At 45.9% G+C, this 22,702-nt stretch overlaps 2 protein-coding genes across 5 annotated transcripts; both read right to left on the bottom strand.

Moving 5' to 3' along the window:
- Positions 1-3,213: 3,213 nt before the first annotated feature.
- Positions 3,214-11,370, bottom strand: prdm15 (PR domain containing 15). The gene is made up of 24 exons (XM_068331360.1): positions 11,195-11,370; positions 10,644-10,683; positions 10,451-10,544; positions 9,504-9,657; positions 9,259-9,411; positions 9,059-9,164; positions 8,887-8,970; positions 8,518-8,712; positions 7,517-7,714; positions 7,293-7,387; positions 7,115-7,202; positions 6,858-7,025; positions 6,662-6,756; positions 6,446-6,577; positions 6,216-6,356; positions 5,903-6,066; positions 5,658-5,737; positions 5,457-5,576; positions 5,242-5,373; positions 5,063-5,146; positions 4,805-4,980; positions 4,639-4,719; positions 4,258-4,479; positions 3,214-4,024 (listed from the first exon to the last, which is right to left on the bottom strand). The coding sequence occupies exons 1-24, from the start codon at positions 11,291-11,293 to the stop codon at positions 3,509-3,511; spliced, it is 3,417 nt and encodes a 1,138-aa protein (XP_068187461.1). The 5' UTR covers positions 11,294-11,370; the 3' UTR covers positions 3,214-3,508.
- Positions 11,371-12,092: 722 nt separating this feature from the next.
- LOC137606643 (C2 domain-containing protein 2) lies at positions 12,093-22,692 on the bottom strand. Of its 4 annotated transcripts, none has more exons than XR_011037886.1 (14): positions 21,871-22,692; positions 21,402-21,500; positions 20,170-20,289; positions 18,135-18,236; positions 17,905-18,021; positions 17,656-17,764; positions 16,625-16,733; positions 16,445-16,509; positions 16,241-16,356; positions 15,708-15,876; positions 15,361-15,602; positions 15,017-15,284; positions 14,157-14,580; positions 12,093-14,039 (listed from the first exon to the last, which is right to left on the bottom strand). XR_011037886.1 is itself a non-coding variant. In XM_068331996.1 (14 exons), the coding sequence occupies exons 1-14, from the start codon at positions 22,150-22,152 to the stop codon at positions 14,496-14,498; spliced, it is 1,920 nt and encodes a 639-aa protein (XP_068188097.1). In that variant the 5' UTR covers positions 22,153-22,692; the 3' UTR covers positions 14,357-14,495. The 4 variants fall into 4 exon arrangements, 3 of the variants coding, with proteins under 3 accessions (XP_068188096.1, XP_068188098.1, XP_068188097.1); XM_068331996.1 differs by lacking the exon at positions 12,093-14,039 and adding an exon at positions 14,724-14,760 and having other exon boundaries at positions 14,357-14,580; XM_068331995.1 differs by having other exon boundaries at positions 12,093-14,580.
- Between the last annotated feature and the right edge of the window lie 10 nt (positions 22,693-22,702).

A 22,702-nucleotide genomic window follows, 5' to 3' on the forward strand; every position in this document is an offset into this window, starting at 1 on the left:
AGCCCTGCGTGTGAACCTCATCCAAACTTCAAATGTCCTCCTTACCCCCCAGTATGATGACGATCCATCAAGCTTTTTCAGTATAATTCACAAAAGCCATTAAAAAAACCCTTTATTTTGCCAGGATAAAAATACAAGTGAAAGCATTCCTCAATTGTTTCATTTATCTGAATGCTCTTCAAGGTTTAAAGAGTTCTTCCTTCCTACGTGCCCAAAACCTTCCACAAAGTTTCATTAAAATCTAATAAGCCATTTTTTGTGATCCTTCTAACAGTCAGACAGACAAACCAGTGCTGGCAATAACCTCAGCCTGCTCACTGGAGGTAATAATGAAGCAGATAAGACATGCTGGCAGTCACACCGTGTGCTGGAAGTAATGAAAGGTTTGCATGAAATGATCAGAACACAACAGACTAACCTGGTATATTATTATATTATTCTTTAATTTAAAAGAAAAAAAAATTCAGCTGTAATGATGGTAGATACTGATCTAAACTCAGAGGCCTGGCTGTGGTGAAAGTTTTGTTTGAAAGCCCCTTTTTAATGCAGCTATTTGACCTTTGACCCATGTCTAGTCAAACGAGTTTATTGGAAGTGATATGATGTGATGAATATTCCTTTCAAACTGGAACTGTTTGTGTCAGATATTCCTACACACATTGCCATGTGTGTTGGGTTTAAAGAAATAAACATTAATATTCATGATAACCTTGTTTTCTTTGTATTTGTTCAAGACAAATATGACTTCTTCCACTGTCCTGACTGTAACTGATTTTTTTCCCCAGTTAGATACAATCACATTTTATTACGAAAAACAAATAGAAATTTTATTCATATGGCATATGTTAATGTATTAATGTCACACAGGATTGTATATTATCACGCCGCTCCACCCGTTCTCCAGACTCTCCTAGGAACCTGAAGGACGAGGTACGAAGACTTAACGCAAATATGTCATCACAGCCGGGACAATGTGGGGACACGGACGAACCAGGCTTGATTTTCAGGCTGATCTTCTCATTTGACTCAAATAAATAAATTAAGTTAATAAATGCATTTAGAGGGGTTTCCATTCATTAGATTACTGCAATTAATTTCAATGTATTTTAGATTTAGATTCCCCCCCTCTCATTATTCAAAGCTGCGCAACACACTGAATGTTTTCTTAAATATTGATTCTGTTTTTGTATCCGACAGAGAACGCCCAACAAAGTTATTGGTAAATGTTGCCTAATTTTTTTTAAATTAGATTTAGGTCAAAGTTGTGACACCTGCTAGCCGACTCAAAGCCGTGACATCTCCAGGTGTCACAACAGCCTGGGGCGTGGGCTTGTAGCCTCTAGCTAACACCAGCTAACAACAACACACTTATGTGAGAAAAACAATCCATGAAGTGACTGATTTTGTGCGGGAAAGTAGAAAGAAACACATAAAATCAAAGATGTCGGGCTAGCTGACTTTTAGCTAGTTGTATGTCGCCATCTTTGGTACATGGAGTCACCCGTGACCATATTTGGAAAAGGCCGCGGAACTAAGGCGGCTACTTCCTGTCAGACCTCTCTCCTGATTGGATGTGGCTGAGAACTCCAACACAGGGACCTGTCAATCACGAGGTGGCCACGCCCTAAAGCATACCCCGGTTTAACGTTTATTTTCACATCTAAATGAGAAGATTCATAACAGGATGAAATGTGTTTAAGGAGACTTTATCGAATAAAATAAAATAAAATAAAATAAAACTGCTACAGAGAATTTAAATCTGTTGATGTAAACTCTCCCAAAATAAGAAAAAGTCGGGCTACTTTTGATTAAAGCGTTGGGGTCGCCCCCTGGTGGCCATTAGGAGGAACCACTGAGGCTGATGGGAATGGAATCCAAGGGCATTAAAATCAAATCCACTGGATCTGAAGAAACTGGACCTGTCATCTAAGAAGCTTCTTCTTCAATTGATCGATTGATTGATCAATTGATCAACTGAGAGGAGCCTTTGGATGCCATGACCTGGATGAATGAGAACCTTCATAGACAAAAGAATGCAATGCAAGAGCTGAAACCAGCAGACCCAGCATCCACAAGGCGCACAAGTGACAAAGAGAATGGATGGACGGATGGAATCAGCTATTATTCATCTGCTTTACTGCTGACTGACACAAAAATAAATCAGCACAGTCCATTTTCTTTCTTCGAAATGAAACCAGCATCTGTGTATAAACCATAAATCACACAAAAATGTCTTCTATTTTCAAGAGGTCATTCAGATAAATTTCATCTTGATGTTAGTTGATGACAGTTCAGATATGTACTTCAAGTCTCTCTCGTTTCCAATATATGTAAAAGCAGGTAGTTTAACAGTTTGGTATTTAAATCAAACAGTCACGCTCTTTGAGTCGTGACATTTTGTGTATTTGTCTATGTACCTAATGTTTAAAATGCCAAAATTCAGATGTCCTCTGCCGACTTTTGTCACGTAAAGATCGTCAGGCTGCTGTGCTGAGAACAAAAGTGTAAATGGAAAGAATCCACATCAGATTATTCTTGAAAAGGGATCAATAGTGGACAGAGGTGACAAAATTAAAGGATAAATCTGATTATTATCTCAGTCCAACATAAAAACAATGGATCTGCTTTCAGGTTTGGTTCTGTCCCAATTTGGCTTTAAAAAAAACTTTTGGGTGTGGCTTTATAAAAAAAAAAAAACCATGTCAGAGCAAATCTGCATTATCACCACCAAGGTGAAGCGATCCATCTGGTTTGTTTGACTTTCTGCACAAAAATTACACAATGGATTTTCTCTAAAGTTAATGGAAGGTTTGGAAGAAAATTTTACATTTTAGAAATTCAAAATAAATTCAATCCAGGACAGAAGATCACGTTGATCTAATAAGGACGATTCTCCTGTCATCACTGCTGATCACACAGAATGAGATGAAGACAAACACACACAAACGCTTGAAATAAGTATTTTCTTTAAAAATACAAAGTACAAAAACTCTTCTGGGATTTTTTTTTTTTTACCCCAAAATGACTCAACAATTACATTTCACGACATTTAAAAATAACATTTCATGAACGTGTGTCCGTTAGTTACCACTAAACAGTAAAAGTGTTTCACTTAAAATGTCCTCTGCACTTGTCAAGTCTTATTTACCAGGATGGTATGAGATCATATTTAATATTCTGAGCAGCAGCTTAAACTTGAAACATGTTGTTTAAAAAAAAAAAAGTTGATAAGGCATATTTAGATTTATAATGTTGCTTTGGTTTGAAATGTAAATCTTCCAGAGGAGGGACAGCTAACATGGATAAATGTACCTTAACTCTCTTTTTTTTTACATCATTTCAGCCACTTTTTTTCCCATCAGTATAAAAAAAACAAAGAAAATAATAATTACATCTTTCTGTTGGGGCTGGAGAGGCATCTGGGTGACAACGTTTTGTACAGTTTGATAAAATCTACTTCTCTACAGTGACGTCTGTGAGTGAGGCGACCAGCACCTCCAGTCCGACTCTAGTAGCTGAACATATGCTGCGTGGCCCCGCCCGGCTGCTGCTGGGGGGCCGGTGGCTGGCTCTGGATTTGCTGACCCGGCTCCTGGCCCGGATTGGGGGCCTCCTGACCTTCCTGAGCAGCTTCCACCACGGGGCCGCCCTGGGCGCCCTCAGCAGCAGCGACGGGCCTCCAGGCCAGAGTGGGGGCCTCCATCTGGTGGCCCATGGGGTTGACCAGAGTGGTGACGTTGATGAAGTGGGCGACGGATTGAGGGGCCGCGCCCCCGCCGCCGGGGCCCACCGTCTCGGGGAGCATGGCAGAGCCGCTGACGGTGTCGAAGGTGACGGTGAGGATGGAGTTGTCCAGGGTGAGGGGCCGGTCGCTGGCGGTCAGGTGACCTACGGCCACCGGCTGCAGGCTGGTGAACTGGGTGGGGGCGTGGCTGGTGATGGGCGTGACCGTGATGTTGGTCAACCCCATTGAGCTGTTGGGCGAGGAGGCCGATGGGGCGCTGGGGTCGGCGAGGACCACCACCTGGAAAAGTCAGAGAAAAACAACTTTACTTTTTAAATGTCGCCAAAAATTCTATATTATCAATACATACTTCTTGATTGATTCTGTGTGACAGCGTGACGGCTGTCTGTGTGAGTTTGATGCGTCAGCAAACAAACGCGCCCGTTTCCTGTCATCTAAGCTACAGGAAGCAAAGACGGAACATTTGATGGCGACAATAAAACGGGAACGTGTGTGAAACGTTTCATCTCCACCTGCTGGATGCTCTGCACGGCAGAGCTGGTTTCGGTCTCGTCGCCGACGACGACGGTGCTGAATTCCTCCATGACTTCGTTACGCGGCTCGGCGAAGTCGACGTACTCGTCGGGTTCCGAAAGCTCCGGTTCGGTCTGGACCCTCTGCTTCTTCTTGGGGTGTCGGGAGGGTCGGCCGGGCCGCTCCGGAACCAATCCGTCTTTTTCCAGAGTCAGAGAAGGCTGGAGAGAAAAAGAACGTCGATCATGAGAATTAGTTTGGTCTCTCTGAGAGCATATTACCCAGAATGCAATACCATGTGGAAGGGTTAACATGGAAATGCTAGGATTAAACGATAGATTAAATGTAACTCAAGCAAAAACAAGGGCTGTAAATCAAACCTGCACGATGCTGATGGACGAATTATTGATTGTCGACGTTTCCTGAAGATCGTCAAACTCGTCGATCCTCACCGACACCACCTGGAAGCGTGAAGGAGAACATCTCAACGCGGATCTCCAGCCTGGCGCTGTGAACTCGGGGTGCGGATCGTTCCCGCCGACTCACCTCGGGATGCTTGCGGCGCAGGTGTCGGTTCATGGAGGCGCGGGTCGACACCTTGGTCCCGCACAGCTGGCAGGACTGGGCCTCCACCTTCTCGTGCGTCAGGTGGACGTGCTTCTGCAGCATGTACTCCGTCAGGTACTTCTTATCGCAGGTGGCGCACGTCCACGTCTTCCCCACTGCGGAGCGGCGACACAGAAACTCGTTCAAGAGCTTTCTGCTACGCTAACACGCTAACAATCATGAAGCTGTAAGACCTGCCTGTGTGGATGAGTTTGTGCGTTTCCAGGGTCGTCCTCTCGCTGAAGGTCTTCCCACACAGCTCACACATGAAGTCCTTTATGCCTGCAGATAAAGTGACACATCAGCGGAAATGTTAGCATCTCAAGAGTCGCTTTATTTCTCTTACACGGATCGTGAACCGGCGTCAAAACCCTCACCCGTGTGTCTCTTGTAGTGCTTCAGCATGTTGACCTTCTGGGCGAACTTGCGGTTGCATTCCTTACACTCGTACTCCTTGATGCCCTTGTGAAGCTTCATGTGGTGCCTCAGAGCGTGTTTCGTCTTCATGCCTGCACGGAGAAGCGGTTACGTTGGCGTCGAATCCGTTTACGGAGCTACAGACCCAAACCGCGCCGCGGCGAGGGGGCTGCACCTTTCCCGCACTCGGCACACAGGAAGTCCCGGATGTCGTCGTGAACGCGGAGGTGCTCCTTCAGCATGTCCTTCCTGGCGAAGGATTTGTTACACTTATCGCAGCTGTGGCTCTTCACCCCTGGATGAACACGTAAACACACGTCACCACGTGAGACAAAACATTTATAAACACACAAACACACACGACTCGGACGCCCACCGGTGTGGATGATCTTGTGCCTTTCTAGGTTCCCGATGCTGTTGAAGATTCGACCGCAAACCTCACACGGATGGATGTACCTGTGTGACAGGTGAGCAGAATAGAAGCGATCAGACTCACGTGGTGCGTTCAGGTGCTTTCCTGTGATCAGATCTTTTAACTTTCAATTCCAGTCCTGCTGTAACTTCATCTCTTTATTTAGATTCTTACATATGGTGATTTTGCTGACGTAACCTGACTCTTACTTCTGCACGGCGGGGTCGGGCAGCTGCTCCCGGTGGATGACCAGGTGAGCGTTGTACGTGGCCTTCAGGGCGAAGCGTCGGTTGCAGATCCCGCAGCCGTAGCCCTTCTCCTTGTGCTGCTCCATGATGTGCTTCAGGTACTCTCTGCCCTTTGCGAACGACAGCTGGAGACACACACAAAGGGGGGAGTTCACGCATGCAAAAAAGTTTCATCTGTGAACCTCCTGGAGCGTTTTCACGCAGACAAAACCCACTATCTAGAGTTAATAAGTGGGTATAGTAAAGGCTCCGGTCCTGTCGGGGTAAAGCTCACCTGACACTTCTTACAGTTGTACTTGTGATGCTCAGGATCATCTTCCTCGTCGTCATCGTCTGTGTCGTCGCTGCTGCCCGCTGAGATGCCGATCTTCTTGATGAATCCCTCTCTCTCCTGCTCGTCCATCAAGGCGATATCCTGGTAGCGCAAAAAAAACACCCAGAGGTGATGAACCTCATTTCCCAGGAACGACGTGAGCCTTCTAAACGCCGCCGCCGCCGCCTCACCTTGAAATGAACGTGAATGTGATCCCGAAGGACGTCCACGCGGAAGAACTTGCGGGCGCAGATCTCGCAGGTGTACTTCTTATCGCCGTGAGTCAACAGATGCTTGTTCATGTTGCTCCTGCAGGAGAACACCTGTGCGCACGTCAATGATGTGAGCATGTGCGCTTACGTCTGCACGCAGTTACGCGACGTGCAGATGTTAACCTTTGACCTCACCTTGCCACAGATGGGACAGGGCGACGGCTCCTTCCTGTACTTGGTCCCTTCTTCTCCGTTGGCCTCCAGCTCCTCCCTCTTCATGTGCTTTGGTCCTGCTTGGACAAGATGTTTCATAAATAGACTTGTGTGCTTTTTCTACTTCAGGTAAATATTACAGACACTTCTTGAACCCGTCTCTCTGGCAGCGACTCACCCACGCCGTGCCTCCTGTGGTGCTCCTGCATCACGTCTTTCCGGTAGAACATCTTGTTGCAGATCTCGCAGGAGTACAGCTTCTCGCCGTGTTTCTTCTTGTGCTTGGAGAGGTTGCTGTTGGTGGAGAAGAACCGCGAGCAGATGTCGCATTGGAACGTCTTGTCGTCTGGTGAAGAAGGAAGACGTGAGGAATGAAATCTGATCGGGGACATTCTTTTTCATCAAACACCAAAGATATGGAAAAAACTGCGCTACCTGTTCGGCAGTTGTGGAACTTTAAGGCATTTTCCAGGCGAAAGCATTTCTCGCAGGTGTTGCATTTGTGTTTGTACTCCTGGTCGGGCTGCGAGGCGCACACACACACACACACACACACGATATTTAATCACACCAACGTGCAGGTTATGTAAAAGCAGTCTGAACTCTTCCTCACCGTGTTCCTGCTGTGCTTGTAAGAAATGTGCTGCTTCAGACTCTCCTTGCGGCTGAACAACTTGTCACATTCGTCGCATTTGAACAGTTTATCGCCTGGAAAAAAAACACACACACACACACACACACACACACACACACACAACAACCTCTGTTACTACTAAAAAAAACAACCAATCTGCTCGCTCCAACTGTCACTGCGTCTGATGATTCTCTCCCGCCCACCGTGGGATCGGATGTGTCGGTTCAGGTTGCTGCTGTTCTGGAAGACCTTGCTGCAGAGGGAGCAGCGGTAAACCCGCTTGTGCTCCCTGGGTTTGTGTCTCTTCAGAGGAGCCCGGATCTCTGGAGCGCCCAGCAGGCCGCTGATCTCCACCGCCGGGGTCGCCGCCGCGTCTGACCTCTCTAGCCGTGGCTTCAAGTCTGCACCAGAAACGCCATGTTAGCATTAAATTAATCAAATATAAGACTTTTTGCATCTTTTATTTGACCCCAATCAAATAGGAAACCTCCCCTCAGGCAGCTCGGTTTTCCCCTGTAGGTAAACGCACCCAAAAATAATACTGTAGCGCCGCCGTAAGAGAACGACGCTCGGAACACGACTCTGGTGAACCCGATCCATCGGAGAGCCTCCGCGGAATGCGACCAAACCAGTCATAGTTGAGTGATGTGTTCTCCATACGTGAAGACGAGGAGCCGACGATGAGGTTTAACAACAACCAACTCCATCCATCAGCCGTCAAACTGCAGCGTGTGCAGGGTAAGGCAGATTCCATCACCAAGGTTTGGTTCTGGAAGGAAGTCTTGGATCGTTTTAATGACCGTTCAGTCGCCCAGAGAAAAACTCTACTGGGATTTAATTAGGAGGCTGCAGCAGAGGGAATGGGAATGGGATAAGATTCCTCAGGGATGCAGCTAGAAGCTGGTGTCTGGATCTGCACCAGGTTTTCAGCAGATAAATGGTTTATAAAAAATATTATCAGCTGAAGCAGTGAATAAAATGAAAATTCTGTGTTGTGCTGTGAACATAAGACGAGGACGGAATAATTCTGCTTCCAGCTGAATGTTTTCTGTCTTTGACTTCTTCATATCCCAAAACACAGCAGTGGATGAACCAGTATCTTTGCTTTTGTTGTGATGACACACGTCTGCATGACTCCTGAATGTCAGTGCGGGATGTTGACTCAGAAACTGTCTGCTCAGGCCCGACCGCTCCTCTTCCTCACCTCTGTTCCTGCTCGCGCCGCCTGCAGCTCCAGGCCTCCGTCCCTTAGCTCGCCTTCCCCGGCCCGGCCCCCTCTTGGGGCCCAGCTGAGATGAAACGTGGGCCCCTTTCTCCTCCCCGGGGGGGATGACCTCTTGGGGCGGAACCATGAGATCTATTACCGTCTTCTCCTGGTGGAGATGGCTCAAGATGTCGCCTGTGAACGTAGAGTTTCTCTCAATTTAAGATGTTTTTTGGGGGTAAAATCCTAAAGTAGAGCTGGAAACAATCAAACATTGCATTTTAAAACAAAAATCAACACAACCCCTCCCTCGATGACAGAAAAGAATGCTTTTAAGTTGGAATGCCTGGAGCGGACGGATGTGTTCACCTCCACTTTTTCCTTCTGTCGCTGGAGGCAAGTGGGCTCCGGTTTTCCCAGAAGTTTCTGTCGCATCAGAGGAAGAAGTCACTTCTAGGAGAAAGAGACAGAACAGTGAGACGCAGCTCAACCGACCGACGCGGCGCCCCCACATCTACGTCTGTGCTGCGATGCCACCTACCTGCTGGGGGGACCGGGGTCTGCGGAGCCCTGAGCATCGGCTTCTCCATCTTCTTGGCATAGAAAGCTCCGTACCAGACCCGCAGCTCCGTTCCTGGAAGCACTTCCTGGAAATCAAGCAGACAGGAAGTGATGCACCAGGCAGGAAGCGGAGGCGAAACGTCTGCAGGAGCGACGGGGGCTCAGGATGGAGACTCGTACCCGGGAGGTGTTGAAGTAAAGGTCGTCATCCTGCTGGTAAACCGTCAGGTTCTGGTGCTTGTGGTCGGTGGCGGGTCGTACCAGCATCATCCAGTTGCAGTCGTCCTCGCTGCTGGAGTCGAAACACACCAACATCCCGTCCCGCTGGAAGATCTGAGGGTCAGAGGAGAGGAAAAGGAAGTAAAATAAGAGAAACCATCGCTTTTATACCAAAACAGGGCGTCTAAGATTCATCAGGACGGAACCTTGAGAGGGAACGCCCCTTCCTTCTCCAGGTGGGGGACCCGCTTCGCCTCAAACGGCCCGAATCGGGTCCTCTTGACCAGCCGGCGGAGGACGAACACCCCCTCCTGTCCATCAGCCACCGGTCGGATCTCCAAACTGCTGGGTAGGGACGACCTGATGCATGATGGGAGGACAGATCAGTGACAGCGAAATGACGGCTAAATGCTAGCCTGACTTCCTTAGCGTGTCACATGACACAGTAGAAATAGATAGATAGATAGATAGATAGATAGATAGATAGATAGATAGATAGATAGATAGATAGATAGATAGATAGATAGATAGATAGATAGATAGATAGATAGATAGAAGGCGCACCTTTAAGGAATTGATTATTTTATAATTTATTTCATATATATAAGGCTCACCGGATTATGAGGCGCACCGAAGGTTTATGAGAGAATTTTAGGCTTTTAGGTGCGCCTTATAGATCGGAAAATACTGAAAATACAAGAAGGTAATTCAAGAAATTGGATATATACTATCATACATGCACAATTACATTTAATTACCGTTTTAAAGTAAGTCAATACAAAACTGTTTAAAAAGCTGTCGTAAAAACAATAACTTTTGCAATTTGCGGACTTTAAATTTTCGTGTTTTTTTATTTTCAAATTAAAATTAGAATTGAAACAGAGTCTGTCTCCGACATGCAAATAATTTGTTTTCACGTAACTTTGAGCTGCGTGTTCTCCAGAGGTGTCTTTTGAAGTTTGGGGGAATTACAACGTTTTTTTCCCCCCTATACCTGTTTAATAAGTGTTGTAATAAAGTGGGTCAGCTTCAAAAGACTCCTTTCTAACTATCATTTTCCCAAAAAAAAAAAAAAGGCGCCGCTGGCGGGGGGAGATCCTGTGGATGTCATGTTTGTGGAGAATTGTACAGAATGTGGAGCGGCGTCGCTCACCGGGCCCGGCTGAGGACGAAGGAGTCCTGGACGGTCACCAGGGGCCCCAACTCGGGACACTCTGAGTCATGGTACTGGCCACAGTCCTCACACCCTGTAACATATACACACACACACACACACACACACACACACACACCTGTCACCACAGCCCCAGACTCCTCATCACCACCCAGAGGAGACTCATACTCACAGATGAACTCATCTGGCGTCTGCTCAGCCATTACAGCAGCCTGCAGATGGAGAGAATAATGACGTCATGTTAGTGATGCAAGAATGGGGGTCAGGAGAAGAGGTCAAAGTGCCCCCCCCCACACACACACACACATACACACACTAAGAACTAGTTTAAACTACTTCAGCCCTGCGCCCACTTCAGCCCGTGGCTTCATTCCGGTTTCATGTAAACCAGTGTGAACCGTCCCCGACCGACAGGCTCCGGAACCGCCGTTGTGAACGTGTGCAGTGTGAACGGGAGGCGGGATCCGGGATCTCCAGCCGGGTTTTAACTCCGATCTGAGCGGCTCGGCTCCACACAATGCAACAAAGAACAGTCGGCATGGCGGATGGACCGGAGACGAGAAGCACCAAACCGGAGTCGATGCCGTTTAGCGCCGAGTGCTCCGCCGCGGGGACGGTTACCGAGACCGCGGGGCGAACCGGACGAGCCCGCTGCAGCCTTACGTCACAGCTGCGTCGTTATTTTTGAGGGATTCGATCTGGATTTCAGGTTAAACACGTTACCTTTTCTGCAGAGGACCCTTCATTTATCGAATCCTGACTCCGGGTTCCAATCCGCTCCAGAAACGGCGCAAGTACGGAAGCGGAGCGCGCCCGATGCATTGTGGGGATTGTAGGCCTTGAGGGAACGCGACGAAGCGACACAACAAACGCAAACTCAGTTCCCCTCCCATGATTGTTTGACCCACCACATTGAAATATGTGATCAATATAATGTTATTTATGGTGTTTTTTATCGACGTTATTTGATTTCTTCCAGCCTGTTTGTGTGAAACACAAAATGATTTTTTAAAAAAAGTTCTGTGGGGAAGATGGACCTCAGATTAAAACAAATTCCATGAAATATTGTCTAAAGAGGGATTAAAAGCATGAGATGGAGTGTTTTTAATCATTTCCTTTCATTTCTACTGAATGATGCAGGATCTGTTTTGAATATACACGACTTGTTGCATGTATATTCAAAATGTTTAATTGTTACAAGTTTCATGAGTTAATCAACACATTTTACTCTATTACAAAGTAAAAAATACTCCACTGCTAATCCTGAATAGAACTAAACATAGGGTGTTACTGGTATCGTCAGCACACTGAATGTTATGGGTTTTACTGTTTTCTTATCAGATACCCTGGTTGATGCTTTTATGAAATGTTTTGTAATTTAGCCTGCAAAACCTTCACTCTTTGCATGTTACATGTTTTTCCAATGTAATTAAGATTTCTAGCTGTTTTTGATTGAACTCCACCTCAGAGGTTGTATTTTCACCTGTATTATACAGTGTATAGCAATTGAATATATAATTAGTGGCTAATCATTTTTAACCAGCTTTAAGAAACTAGAAAGACTTTGATTTAAAATCCCCAACATAAGATGTAAAATATTACAAGCAGCAGCAACAAAATCTTCATTATTCAACTAATATTTATTGTTGAAAATGGAAAAAAAAACCCCAACCCAATAAGCATATAAGTTAAAGTCCCAGCACGGAAGTGTCTGACTACCATAAAGGTAAAGTCAGTTTTCTGTGCACATAGCAGATAGATTCCAATTAAAAACACCAGGAAGCAGGTTTATTAATCATACATACCTACTGCTGAGTGATTGCATAACAGTAGCTGATATTAGCAGGCTGCCAGAAGCATGGGCTGTGAAGCTGAGCACGAATCTAACAACCCATTTCTCTGTTTGAGGAGGACTCCATCTGACTCACAACATGTTCTGATCTCAGCCTGAATTTAACATATTTTAGGATCATGTGACAGACTGCAGACAGGAATAGTGGCGAGCGAGTGGTGAGGAGGGATCACGGCTCTGCCATGTACCGTTAACGGTCCCGTCTGTAGGATTAAAATGCATGCATGAAAAAGCGTACACATGATTCTTGTATTAGGACATATTCGTTTGAAATAAATAACTGATGTTTTTGTGTCTTTAAAAATTTGCCTTTTTACATCAACAGGGCATGCAGGGCTTCTTCCATATACTCTGGCATTTTGCACTGCTGTTATATTACAGTAGCCTTGAAGGGACAAACTTAACATTGAATTTAAAGAGTGTCTTTTGCATTTTTTAGCTGGAACTGTTAAAGAGCAGCACCTGAGGTGTCTAGCTGCAATGCAAGATCACGCCACTAGATGCCGCTAAATCCCAGATACAGGACCTCAGAGACACACAAGCTCTGCAGTCCTATCATGAACAGCAAGTGTTTTAATTCTGATAATAACTCTATTCATGTAAACACTCAGGTAACAGATATGTGCATAGGCTTCATGATTATAGTCGGTACTGATGGTGCAGAAACACGGCCCTGCTCCCGTCATGCGACCTTCACTCCTCTGATGCGATGGCGGATGCCTCAGGAACCAAAATGTCACGTCAAGTATCAAGTCGCCCCGTGACATCATCCTCTGAATAACTGTAAGGCAATCTGTTTTCTGTGTGCCGCTGCGCCGAATTGTCTCTCTGAGCGGATATCGAAAGGAACAGTAGTTGACATGAAGGAAATGTCTTCAACAAGCCGCTCACGAAAAAGAAAATACAATCATCAGCTGGATTAAAAATTTTTTTAAAAAGCAGCCCGACTTTGTGGTTGCCCCCCAAGATGGTGTTTTAAAACAACATAAACGTTAAATAAAAAGATTTTTTTTTCCACTCAAGGATAAAAACAAGTGTAGGATAAATGTTGGGTATGGCTGCGTGTGACGTCACAGTCCCTGGATTAAAGGTTCATTCAGTTCCCTTTACATACCAACCCTGCTGATAACAGTAGTGTACAGGAGGAATCTTTGAGGAAGACAAAGAAAGCTGCATATTGTGAGAACACTGTGGGGAGGGGTAAACATTCACATATAGCTAATTTGTTAGCCACAGGGTTGCATGACTGCCTGACCTCTGCACACCACTATCATAAACGTCTGATTCTGACTTTAGGCTAAAGGCTGACACGTCCCAGAAACCTCGAAGCATTTATATGCATGTTACATATAGCTGCTGTCCCATTTAAAATGATATCACAAGGGCTTTAAATTAATATAAATGCCATAATTCATAGTATTAGTGTCAAAAAGTAGTCATGTTACTATCTCTCATTTGCACCAGTTGTGCAACAAAAAAGATGATCTCCCTTTGAGAAAGTTCTAACATGAAACTCCACAAGAAGCTCCTGTCATTGCACTGGAAATAAAACAAAAAAACAAAACGGTACAATTGTGCAAATCATACAAACACCACTCTTCACTTTGTCTTTGGTCCTGATGGTTCACCTCAGGATATGGTTTTACAGCAGGAAGAGTTTCGTCTGTATCCTCAGTGTCGGTCAGGTTAAGAATCGAAGGCCCACGCCGGTCCTCTCTGTCCGTAACAAAGGCCACAAAAGCACTTAAAGATCTTAAAAAACGCTGCATAAAATCGGATGAAATATGCTAAATGATGCGTCAACAGGCGAGCCTCATCCTCACGTGCACAAACCTGCTTTTGTTGGAAGTCCTGCTTCTTACACAAAGCAGTAAATAAAAGAGGACGTATTTCCATCTACACAGTTTTCCCATTCACAATGCAGGAGCCTCCGCTATGCAGGTCGGACATAATGAGGGCAGGTTAGCCTAGTGCAAGTTTGAGGTGGAGGCGGCGATGGGAGTCGTGGAAGGGACTGAGGCAACGGGAGGGGATCGTCACGCGTGTGGCTGCCCCATGGAGGTAGAGCCGTTAGCTTTGCTCTTGCTCTTACTCTTGCGGGTCAGCATGCGGCTCAGCGTGGCCGTTCGGCTGGCCCGCTCCACGCCGGCAGGAGACTCCAGGTAAGCCAGGTCATTGTGGGACTGGCTCATCCCCGGGTCTTTGCGCTGGTGACGCCGCCGGAAGAAAAGTCTGGCGCTCTTCTGGAGGAAGCTGCCTGCAGCGGAAATGGAAAGGATAACATAAAATTAGTGGGGTACGTTGATGCGCTGAAATTGTTCTCTACTCTACTGATCACTAGCAAACGCTGCACACTCTACCATAGCGGGGATGCTACGAGTAACCAGTGAAGGAACTTACTCATGCAGACAGAATGTGTGCTTAGCACTGCTTTCCTCTAAGGCGGCAGTGGTGATAGTTCAGAAAAGAAAAGGTTGGAGATGGTGGGAGGGAAAGAAGAAGAACACACAAACAGGCTGCATCACTGAGGAGAAACAGATGGCCGTGAAACGGCCATGTGGAGAAAAATCAATGCCCGCCTGGAAGGGAAACATGCTGGTGGGGGATAAAGTGTGATTTATGGAATAACAGTTATGTCACTGCGCCCACAGTCACTCCAGGAAACGGGGCGAGTCGCCTCGGTGACCTCTCACCTCTGCTCTTCTTGCAGGTCCCCTCAGACACACACATGGACAGAGACATGTGGTCTCCTTCTTCTCCGGTTTGGCTCTCCCATTCCCCTGGTGGGGGGCCAGCTCCGCTGGGACCCGCCTGGGGCTCAGGCTCCTCCGGAGGGCTACTGGCCCCCGACGCGATGGCTGTGGTCACGTCCTGAGTGGAGCTGCCCTCAGACATAGAGGCGTCCATCGCCGCGGCGTAGCCCGCCATCAGAGACAGCTCATCATCTTGAGACACGGGGGCCTGTGAGGACGCATTTATGTTTACATCTTGTTTACATGTCGTTCTAGCGTGGAACCGTGTCGGTGGAGCTCCTTACTTTAGCGATGCCAGAGATGATGATGGTGCTCTTCTTCACTGGTGACTTCAGCTTCTGTTTGGCGGACTGGTGCAGCTGCCTGATGGCGGCCTCGGCCACCGGATCGGTGCCGTTGAGCATCAGCAGCTCGGTGTCTGACGAGGACAGGGCTTTGCTGACGGGGGCCCCCATCATCGACCCCTGCTCTGAGACACGGCGCTCAGACAGTTTGGGTTTGTTGGCCACCGCTTTCTGTGCAGGATCTGAGGGGGGAAAACAAACTCTCTGAATCATCTGTTTCATGTTGATGGAAAATATTATTCCACTTGTTCCAGTAACAGTAATTTAACCGCATTGGGTTGCTGTACCTGTGCTGAGTCCAAGGGGGAGGGGTCGACCTGGTTTACTCTTCACCGCGGTGACGGTGGTGACCACCGTGCCGCAGGGCATGACTGTACGGTCCATCTCCACGCGCTTACAGGAGACTGGAGTGGGAGGGTGCCAGGACCTCACCTCACTGGGCTCCAGGTAGGTAAACTGAAGAGCGCAAAAACCAACAAGAGACGTTACAGCAATTTATCCATTATTATCAACTGTCAATTAAACTTTGTTAATATAAACGTGATAAAGGAGGTCAAAAATAGTGAAATTGATAATCATGAAAACTAAGATTAACGAACGATCACCCGGAAAAAAACAGCGTCAGACATGAAGAGTATTTGAATTGACTGATGAATTAATAAATGCAGAACTGATCAAACTACGTCTGAGAAATCTGTTTGACTTAGAAACTGATTTCCCTTCATCAGTAATTCCAGAGCAGCAGCCGACCGGCGGAGACACAATCGCTCTGATAGCTTAGAAAACATTCATGTGATCGAGTCGCAGTGATCCTTCTTACGTCAGTAGTGAGCGATCCAGTCACTCCATCTTTGGTCATAAGTGCAAACGTTTGCTGTCCTTTGGGTTGCTTCTTTACCAGATCAAAAGGCACCGACACCTGACCGAGTAAGGAATCTGGAAGAGAGGAAACACAGACTAGCAGCAAAAACACAGAAAAAAAATCTTCACTTTGCCTTGAAAATAATAAGAGTGATTTCCTTACTCTCTTGAGGTTGTCCCTCGTTTATTAACTGAATATTGAGCTCCTTTGAAAGACCGTTCAATTCACTGGTGGAGAAGAAAGGGAGGAAGAGAATACATCACAGGTGCTGACAGTACAGACAAAACAAAAAGTACAATCATATGAAGCGGAGATCGTTCGTACTCTTATGTTGATACTCACAAGATGAATGGCTGGTCCCAAGCAGGATTGGATGTGCTCTTTGAAACAGAGGTGTTAAACCTCTGTGGCGGATCATCTAACTGCAGTGAACACAGAGGATTCATGCCGCCTGCAGACACACCAGACAACAACAAAACAGTGTAATCCAACATCAAACTGCTAATATATTTTAATAAACTTGCAGAACAAATCAAAACATGTTTTATTTACTAAAGTTAGAGTAAAATGATTAGAGTTACTTCTGCTGCCTCAATTTAGGAAAGCAGAGGTTGTTTGTTGTGTACTTCATGAATTATGCACAGGTCAGAGGAGACTAAGATGAGTGCTTAAAAATGCAGCATCTAAAGTGGACTTTAATGGCTACAAGCCGGGCTTAAATACAGGGAAAGCACTGAGTTTTAATGTTTTAATGAATGTAGCATCAAAGATGGAACATCTACTGCAGCGGCTGGATCCTGCTTCGAGCCACAGGAGAAGAATAATTGTTAGAAGCTGTGTTATGTCTCTGATGAGCAGCGGTCAGCAGAGAATGCTTGAGGACGTCTGAAGTCCTAAAAACTCCTGACACCATCAGACGATGACTCAACATGTTGGGTAGCAAAACACGACTGATGTGGATGATTTTAAGACAAGAACAACATCTTGTCACACTGTTTTATGGCTGACAAAGGCCCGGCAAACTGCTTTCATTCTTCTCTGCTCAGTTTCCCCCCCACCACACTGACTGTCGTCAGACTGAAGTGGGCTTGTGTATTCAAAAACTGCCACCATTGTTCGGTTTTGACTGATGGATTACCTCCAGCCAGTAGTCTGACATCTCCTCCACGTTTTCTGGAGTCTTTTCACTGGATGTACAGACTGATGCATGTATGAAGGGTGATGTTTTGATGCTTTGCTGTTGCCCACCTACATCTTGGAGGGGGGTTGTGACAGCTGAGAAGCTGAAGGCAGAAAACTCATTTCTACCACCAAAGAGCCAGTCGGCCACAATAACCAAACACAAATCACAAACGTGGGGACGAACGTCCAACCTGCAGCATCTTCCTGCTGATTCAGAGTCACCCGGATGTTCTTCACCAGTAGCTTCCAATCGTGAGCGCGAGGGGGTTTTGGAGGCGAGACGATGTTGTTGCGAGCCGCCTATTGGAGGAACCACAGAAAGGGAACAACTCAACAACTCAAGTAGGACGACTAATGGAAGTAAAGAAGGAGCAACATGTTGTTCATACACATGAGAAGGATGATAAACAACAACGCCCCAAGATTACCCCTACACCCACCTTGACCTCTGAGGCCTGAGCGGGCCGGCAGCTCAGCAGCACAGAGGGACTGGTCGCAAACAGCAGCTGCTTCAACTGCTCCATTATCACCGCTGCACTGGGAGTGTTGGGATTGTCCTAACAGAGTCACGCGTCATAAAATGTCATTATTCTAGACCAAACGCTGCACTTTAGATAACATTTTTAAAGATATTTAGATAAAGATGGACCTGGTTTGTGTCAAAAATTACCTGGTTGAAAGTGGGCGTCACCTGCAGCTCCCCCGTCTCCAGGTGGGACACTCCCCAGCTCATCCTGACCTCATCCTTAGATTCTTCCATCTTTACATTGAGCTGAGGGATGAAGAGAAAACAAAGTCATGACGGGTAATGATGCCTTTGGGGATGAGCTTTCCGTAGATTCAATCTGTATTTCAATACAAATTAAATAAAACTCGCGTGGAGAGCATCAGTACCGACTCTCAGGATGTGACTCAACTCATAACGGGATGGTTATGGCATTGGATGTCATGTAAACTGACAGATTTGATTATCTGTGACTGGTGTGCTGTGATTGGGGCAGGATCGATCAGACGTGAGAGCGAGTTTTGACTGACTGGTCGGTAAAAACGAGTCCAAATGGACCCTGGTTTCTGGATTTTGACTTGGAGAGAACATTTGAAGAAACTGCTGACCAGCTGGAGTGATATCTGTCTCACGTGATTGGTCACAGCAGTGTGACGTTCTTCTCTTTGTTTTATGAACTCTATCCTCTCATATAAATCATGTGTCTCAAACCAGGATCCTAAAACCTTGAAAATTAGTAACTGACACCAAACCCCGTAACAAACTTAAGACGCCTCTTTCCAGACAAGCCGCACAAATGGGAAAAGGGTCACGGACAAGAGGCCAGAAAGGTGAACACCAACACCTAGGTCAGCTGAGAGAAAACAAGAGGAGAGAGAAGAGAAAGAGAGAGCAAACAGAAAGGGACGTCCTGTCCCAGCATGCCTGGATTCCAGCGTGTGACTGAACAGCCGCCTCTGTGGTGCCAAACAAAGGCCTCATCAGATCGCAATGACGGCGCTCAGAGGGATCCAGATGAACATCACAGGCCACGCTAATATCAGATAAATCACTTCATACCGGCAGCTTAAAATACAAGGATACGCCGACTGAAAAATAAAACCCTTTCAGGCATGACCCGGGGTAGGGAACTAGGAAATGGTTTTATGGTTCCCAACCAGCTGACTGGCTACGACAGGAGCGAGATGCGTCCCGTGTCATATGACAGATATGCAAAAGCAGGATTTGCACTTTGGTGGGGAAGCGTGTCGCACATGCGACAGGTCGTGTGGTGCACCGCAGCCCGCCGGGGGGAGCATTGTGACCATGAACTGAGCAGCCCAGATCATTCTAGCTCCATCTCAGTTAGAAACTGCGTGAATGGAGACAGTTGAAAACACCCATCAGACTTTTCCAGGCTCAGCTGTAACTATTAGAATGAAAAGGGGACGCCAGGCTTCCTGCAACAACAACCAATCCACAACCAAAACAAAACCGCCTCGGCGGTAATCCTTCAACGCAGCTTCCACGTCTCTCACTCGGGTTGTATTTATGGCACAATGAGCTCTGGATTGATGGCAAGCACCTTATTGGTTTAAAAAAAGACTTAATACAATTGGGTTAGCCTGTATAGCTGCTTGCATCCATACATTGGTGCACAGATTTAACATTGACCCCAAGAACAGGATGATAGTCAGCAGATTTATGCACACCAGCCATTGCAAAGCAGAGCACATCACCTTTGACTGTACTTACGACTCATTAATAAAATACTGTGAGTGAGCGATGGAAATGTTTCAACGACTGGATGATCTTGCCATTATAAATAAAGTACAGTACATTCCTGTAAATCCCAGGGAACAGGAGGCCATTATTTATTTATGTCATAACTTTATTCAAATCAATCCTGAGTACAGGCCCAGTAAATGTAAATGCAGTTAAAGCAGGCGAGCTCGACTGAAAATAGGCCTGACAGTGATTTTAATGAAGACTTTTGACAATTTGCCAAACAGAGAAAGACATCCCGGCTATTCTATCTAAGACTCCGGGCAGCAGCGAGCTAAAGCTGGAACCCCCGTTCAATAAAATGTCCTGTCAAACTAAACCTCAGCAACTTTAAAAAGATGTAAGCAACTTTTCAGACACGTCGTTTTGCAAAGCGCACAAAACAACAACAACTCGACTTCATCAGCAGCCATCGAACCACCTGTGGCACGTTTACCTTCAGCTCCAGCGGCGCTATACAGACGGTGTATTTATGAGGATCTGCTGAAGCCAAGGTGGTGGAAGCTGCTCTGACGGAGAACTGAAGCTTCTCCCCGACCACACAGCAGGAAGCCGCCTGTTGGGAAGACCGAGTGAGGCGTTAGGGTGGGAATAAAACATCTGACATACATGATACATACAGAACAAAACCAGTTTGACTTTTGTCAACACTGATTATTGAGAAAAGCAAAGTATTTGTCTTTGAGGACGTTGAACTGGAGGAAAGTCTACAAAAACTACCCAAAAACTTTATTTACAGAGTCAATCAAAAATCAACTTCACTGTGAATTAGCACACTGTGGTAACGTGGTGTTTTAGATAGCATGTATTTATTTTGGGGGGGGTGAATGTCTTTTTGTCTAGATGGGGATTAGATCACTGAGTGGACACCTTAGCATAAAGGTGCTGCGCATTCTCGCCTACAAGTGCTGAGCTCGACAGTCGTGTAAGCTTCTTAAAGGTTGCGCGCACACACACACACACACACACACACACACACGGTAATATAATCCCCTGTTCATTAAACTCTAACACTGCATTCACAACGGAGCAACTGTTTTGGTCAATAACATGATGCTGACAAAGAAAGGGCTGAGTTTGCACCAGTGAGCCGACCGGACCGGCAACACATCGAGTGACTCCTACCTATCTGACCTCGCTGTCAAAAATAAAAGCCCTCCAGGTGGAGAATATTTTCCACACAGTCTGATGCACGCTGGCACAAACAGCATGTACTGTATTGTGACTGATAGAAGAAGCATTTCATAGATTTGTTCCAGCAGAATTGTGGTTATTAATTGTGGATTCTAATATACAATGAACATGTGAACACTTCATAAAATGCTAAGCAGATTAATTTGCCAAATCTGAACTGATGGGGGTGCAGAAACGTTGGCGGGTTGATGAGTCAGAGCTTGGTCGAAACGCAGCACGACATTCTATTGCTTGTTCTACACGGAATGAGAGGTGAAAGCTGTTTCAATAAAGTACATAAATGAGATGATTAAAATGTATATTTGTTAATAATTCAAATGAATCCTGAAGAAACCACGGAAATAAGGAAGAGGATTCCACAACATTCAGCAATATCTATCTCAACGTTTCCAGAAAATTACATTCATTTATCGCTGATAAAAACAAATAAAAAATACTAAAACTTTTAAAAATTTATATAGATTAAAAAAGTACCTTTTTTCCGTCCGACTTCTGAAAGCTTGACACTTGGCTGACCATGAGCTCCGATGCCTGAAGTTCATCATCTTCTTCAAACGTCAAGCGAACACGACCCTGGTGAACAGAACAACAGAGACATTAGCAACAAACACTAGTTTCACAACTCACAGAACAGGACAGTAAAATTGTTGACAGTAATTACACAACAATCCGGGCTGCTAGGTGTCACTTCAACAACACAGGTAAGTAAAAAGATGTTATGGAATGTTCAGTGGAGCCACCAGAGATGTTTGCTTGGATTTGAATCATCATAAGTGTGTCTACATCTAAATAATGGTGTATGATTTGAACGTGTTGAGTCAACAAAAGCTTATCTGTACCTAATTATCCTTGCGACATCATCCTCCCAAGTTCCTTTTACTTTCTTTATTGAAGTCACCTGCATGAAACTGTAAAATGTAGGCTTGGCAGTCATGAGACTTACCCCTCGTTTCCTTGATTCTTCATTCAAAGCCCTGCACCAAGCTCCTCTCCACTGACTTTTCCAGCTTTTCAGTGACAGCGCCCATCCCAGCAGAGAAGCTGCTTCCTCCTTCGCCGCATTGTCCTCTATTTCTCTCTGCTTTTTTCCTAAATCCTGCTGTTGGAAATACTGCACGAAATACAGTATGAGAGTAACCAGTGAGGCGATGAAAAGTGTGACCATGCACAGCCACTGTGGATCCTCCAAACCAAAATATGAACTGGAACTTCCCAAGTCGGACATTCTTGGCAAATGTAAACGATATTTATTAGGCTTCCTCTATGAAATGTCCTGGCAGCCTCATAATATACTTGGTCAAGGAAGGACGATATCAATGGAAGCAATCTCTCTCTAGTGATAACAGCACAGATCTCGACACCTTAAGCAAATTATGCTTATTGTTATCCATGTTGTAGTCCTCCATAGCAGGTTGAGAAAGTCATATGGACGCGTCGGATTGCGCACGGAAAAACTAAAGTATTGTCAGAACACCAAAGGTAGACTCTGGATTAGCATAATTTTCCATGGAATAATGCTTTCCTTCTCTCATTGAATATAGTTGTTAGCTTAGTTAGCTAATATTCGCCGCAGTTTGCTCAACTTGCTTCAATTAGCTGCACGGCGCCAAAGTTATTCATAAAAGGTTGATTTCCATGGGCGGCGGGTGAGCTCCGGCAAGTAGTCCCCAGAAATTGACCTCCAGTCCAGGGCAAACATCCTAGAAAACGTGAAGAGCACTCCGACCCTCCGGACTTGGTCCACAGCCCAGTCGGACTCTGTGAAGTTGCCGTTT

This window comes from Antennarius striatus, chromosome 13 (genome assembly GCF_040054535.1).
Source record: "Antennarius striatus isolate MH-2024 chromosome 13, ASM4005453v1, whole genome shotgun sequence".
Taxonomy (NCBI): Eukaryota; Metazoa; Chordata; class Actinopteri; order Lophiiformes; family Antennariidae; genus Antennarius; species Antennarius striatus.

Coding starts and splice junctions, on each gene's coding strand:
- prdm15 (XM_068331360.1), bottom strand. CDS start 11,293: ATGCATCGGGCGCGCTCCGCTTCCGTACTTGCGCCGTTTCTGGAGCGG. Junction 8,971..9,058: donor GACCCCGGTCCCCCCAGCAG/GTAGGTGGCATC, acceptor TCTTTCTCCTAG/AAGTGACTTCTTCCTCTGAT. Junction 7,026..7,114: donor GTTCCACAACTGCCGAACAG/GTAGCGCAGTTT, acceptor CTTCTTCACCAG/ACGACAAGACGTTCCAATGC.
- LOC137606643 (XM_068331995.1), bottom strand. CDS start 22,152: ATGTCCGACTTGGGAAGTTCCAGTTCATATTTTGGTTTGGAGGATCCA. Junction 21,501..21,870: donor AAGAATCAAGGAAACGAGGG/GTAAGTCTCATG, acceptor TCTGTTCACCAG/GGTCGTGTTCGCTTGACGTT. Junction 18,022..18,134: donor TGACGCCCACTTTCAACCAG/GTAATTTTTGAC, acceptor TGACTCTGTTAG/GACAATCCCAACACTCCCAG.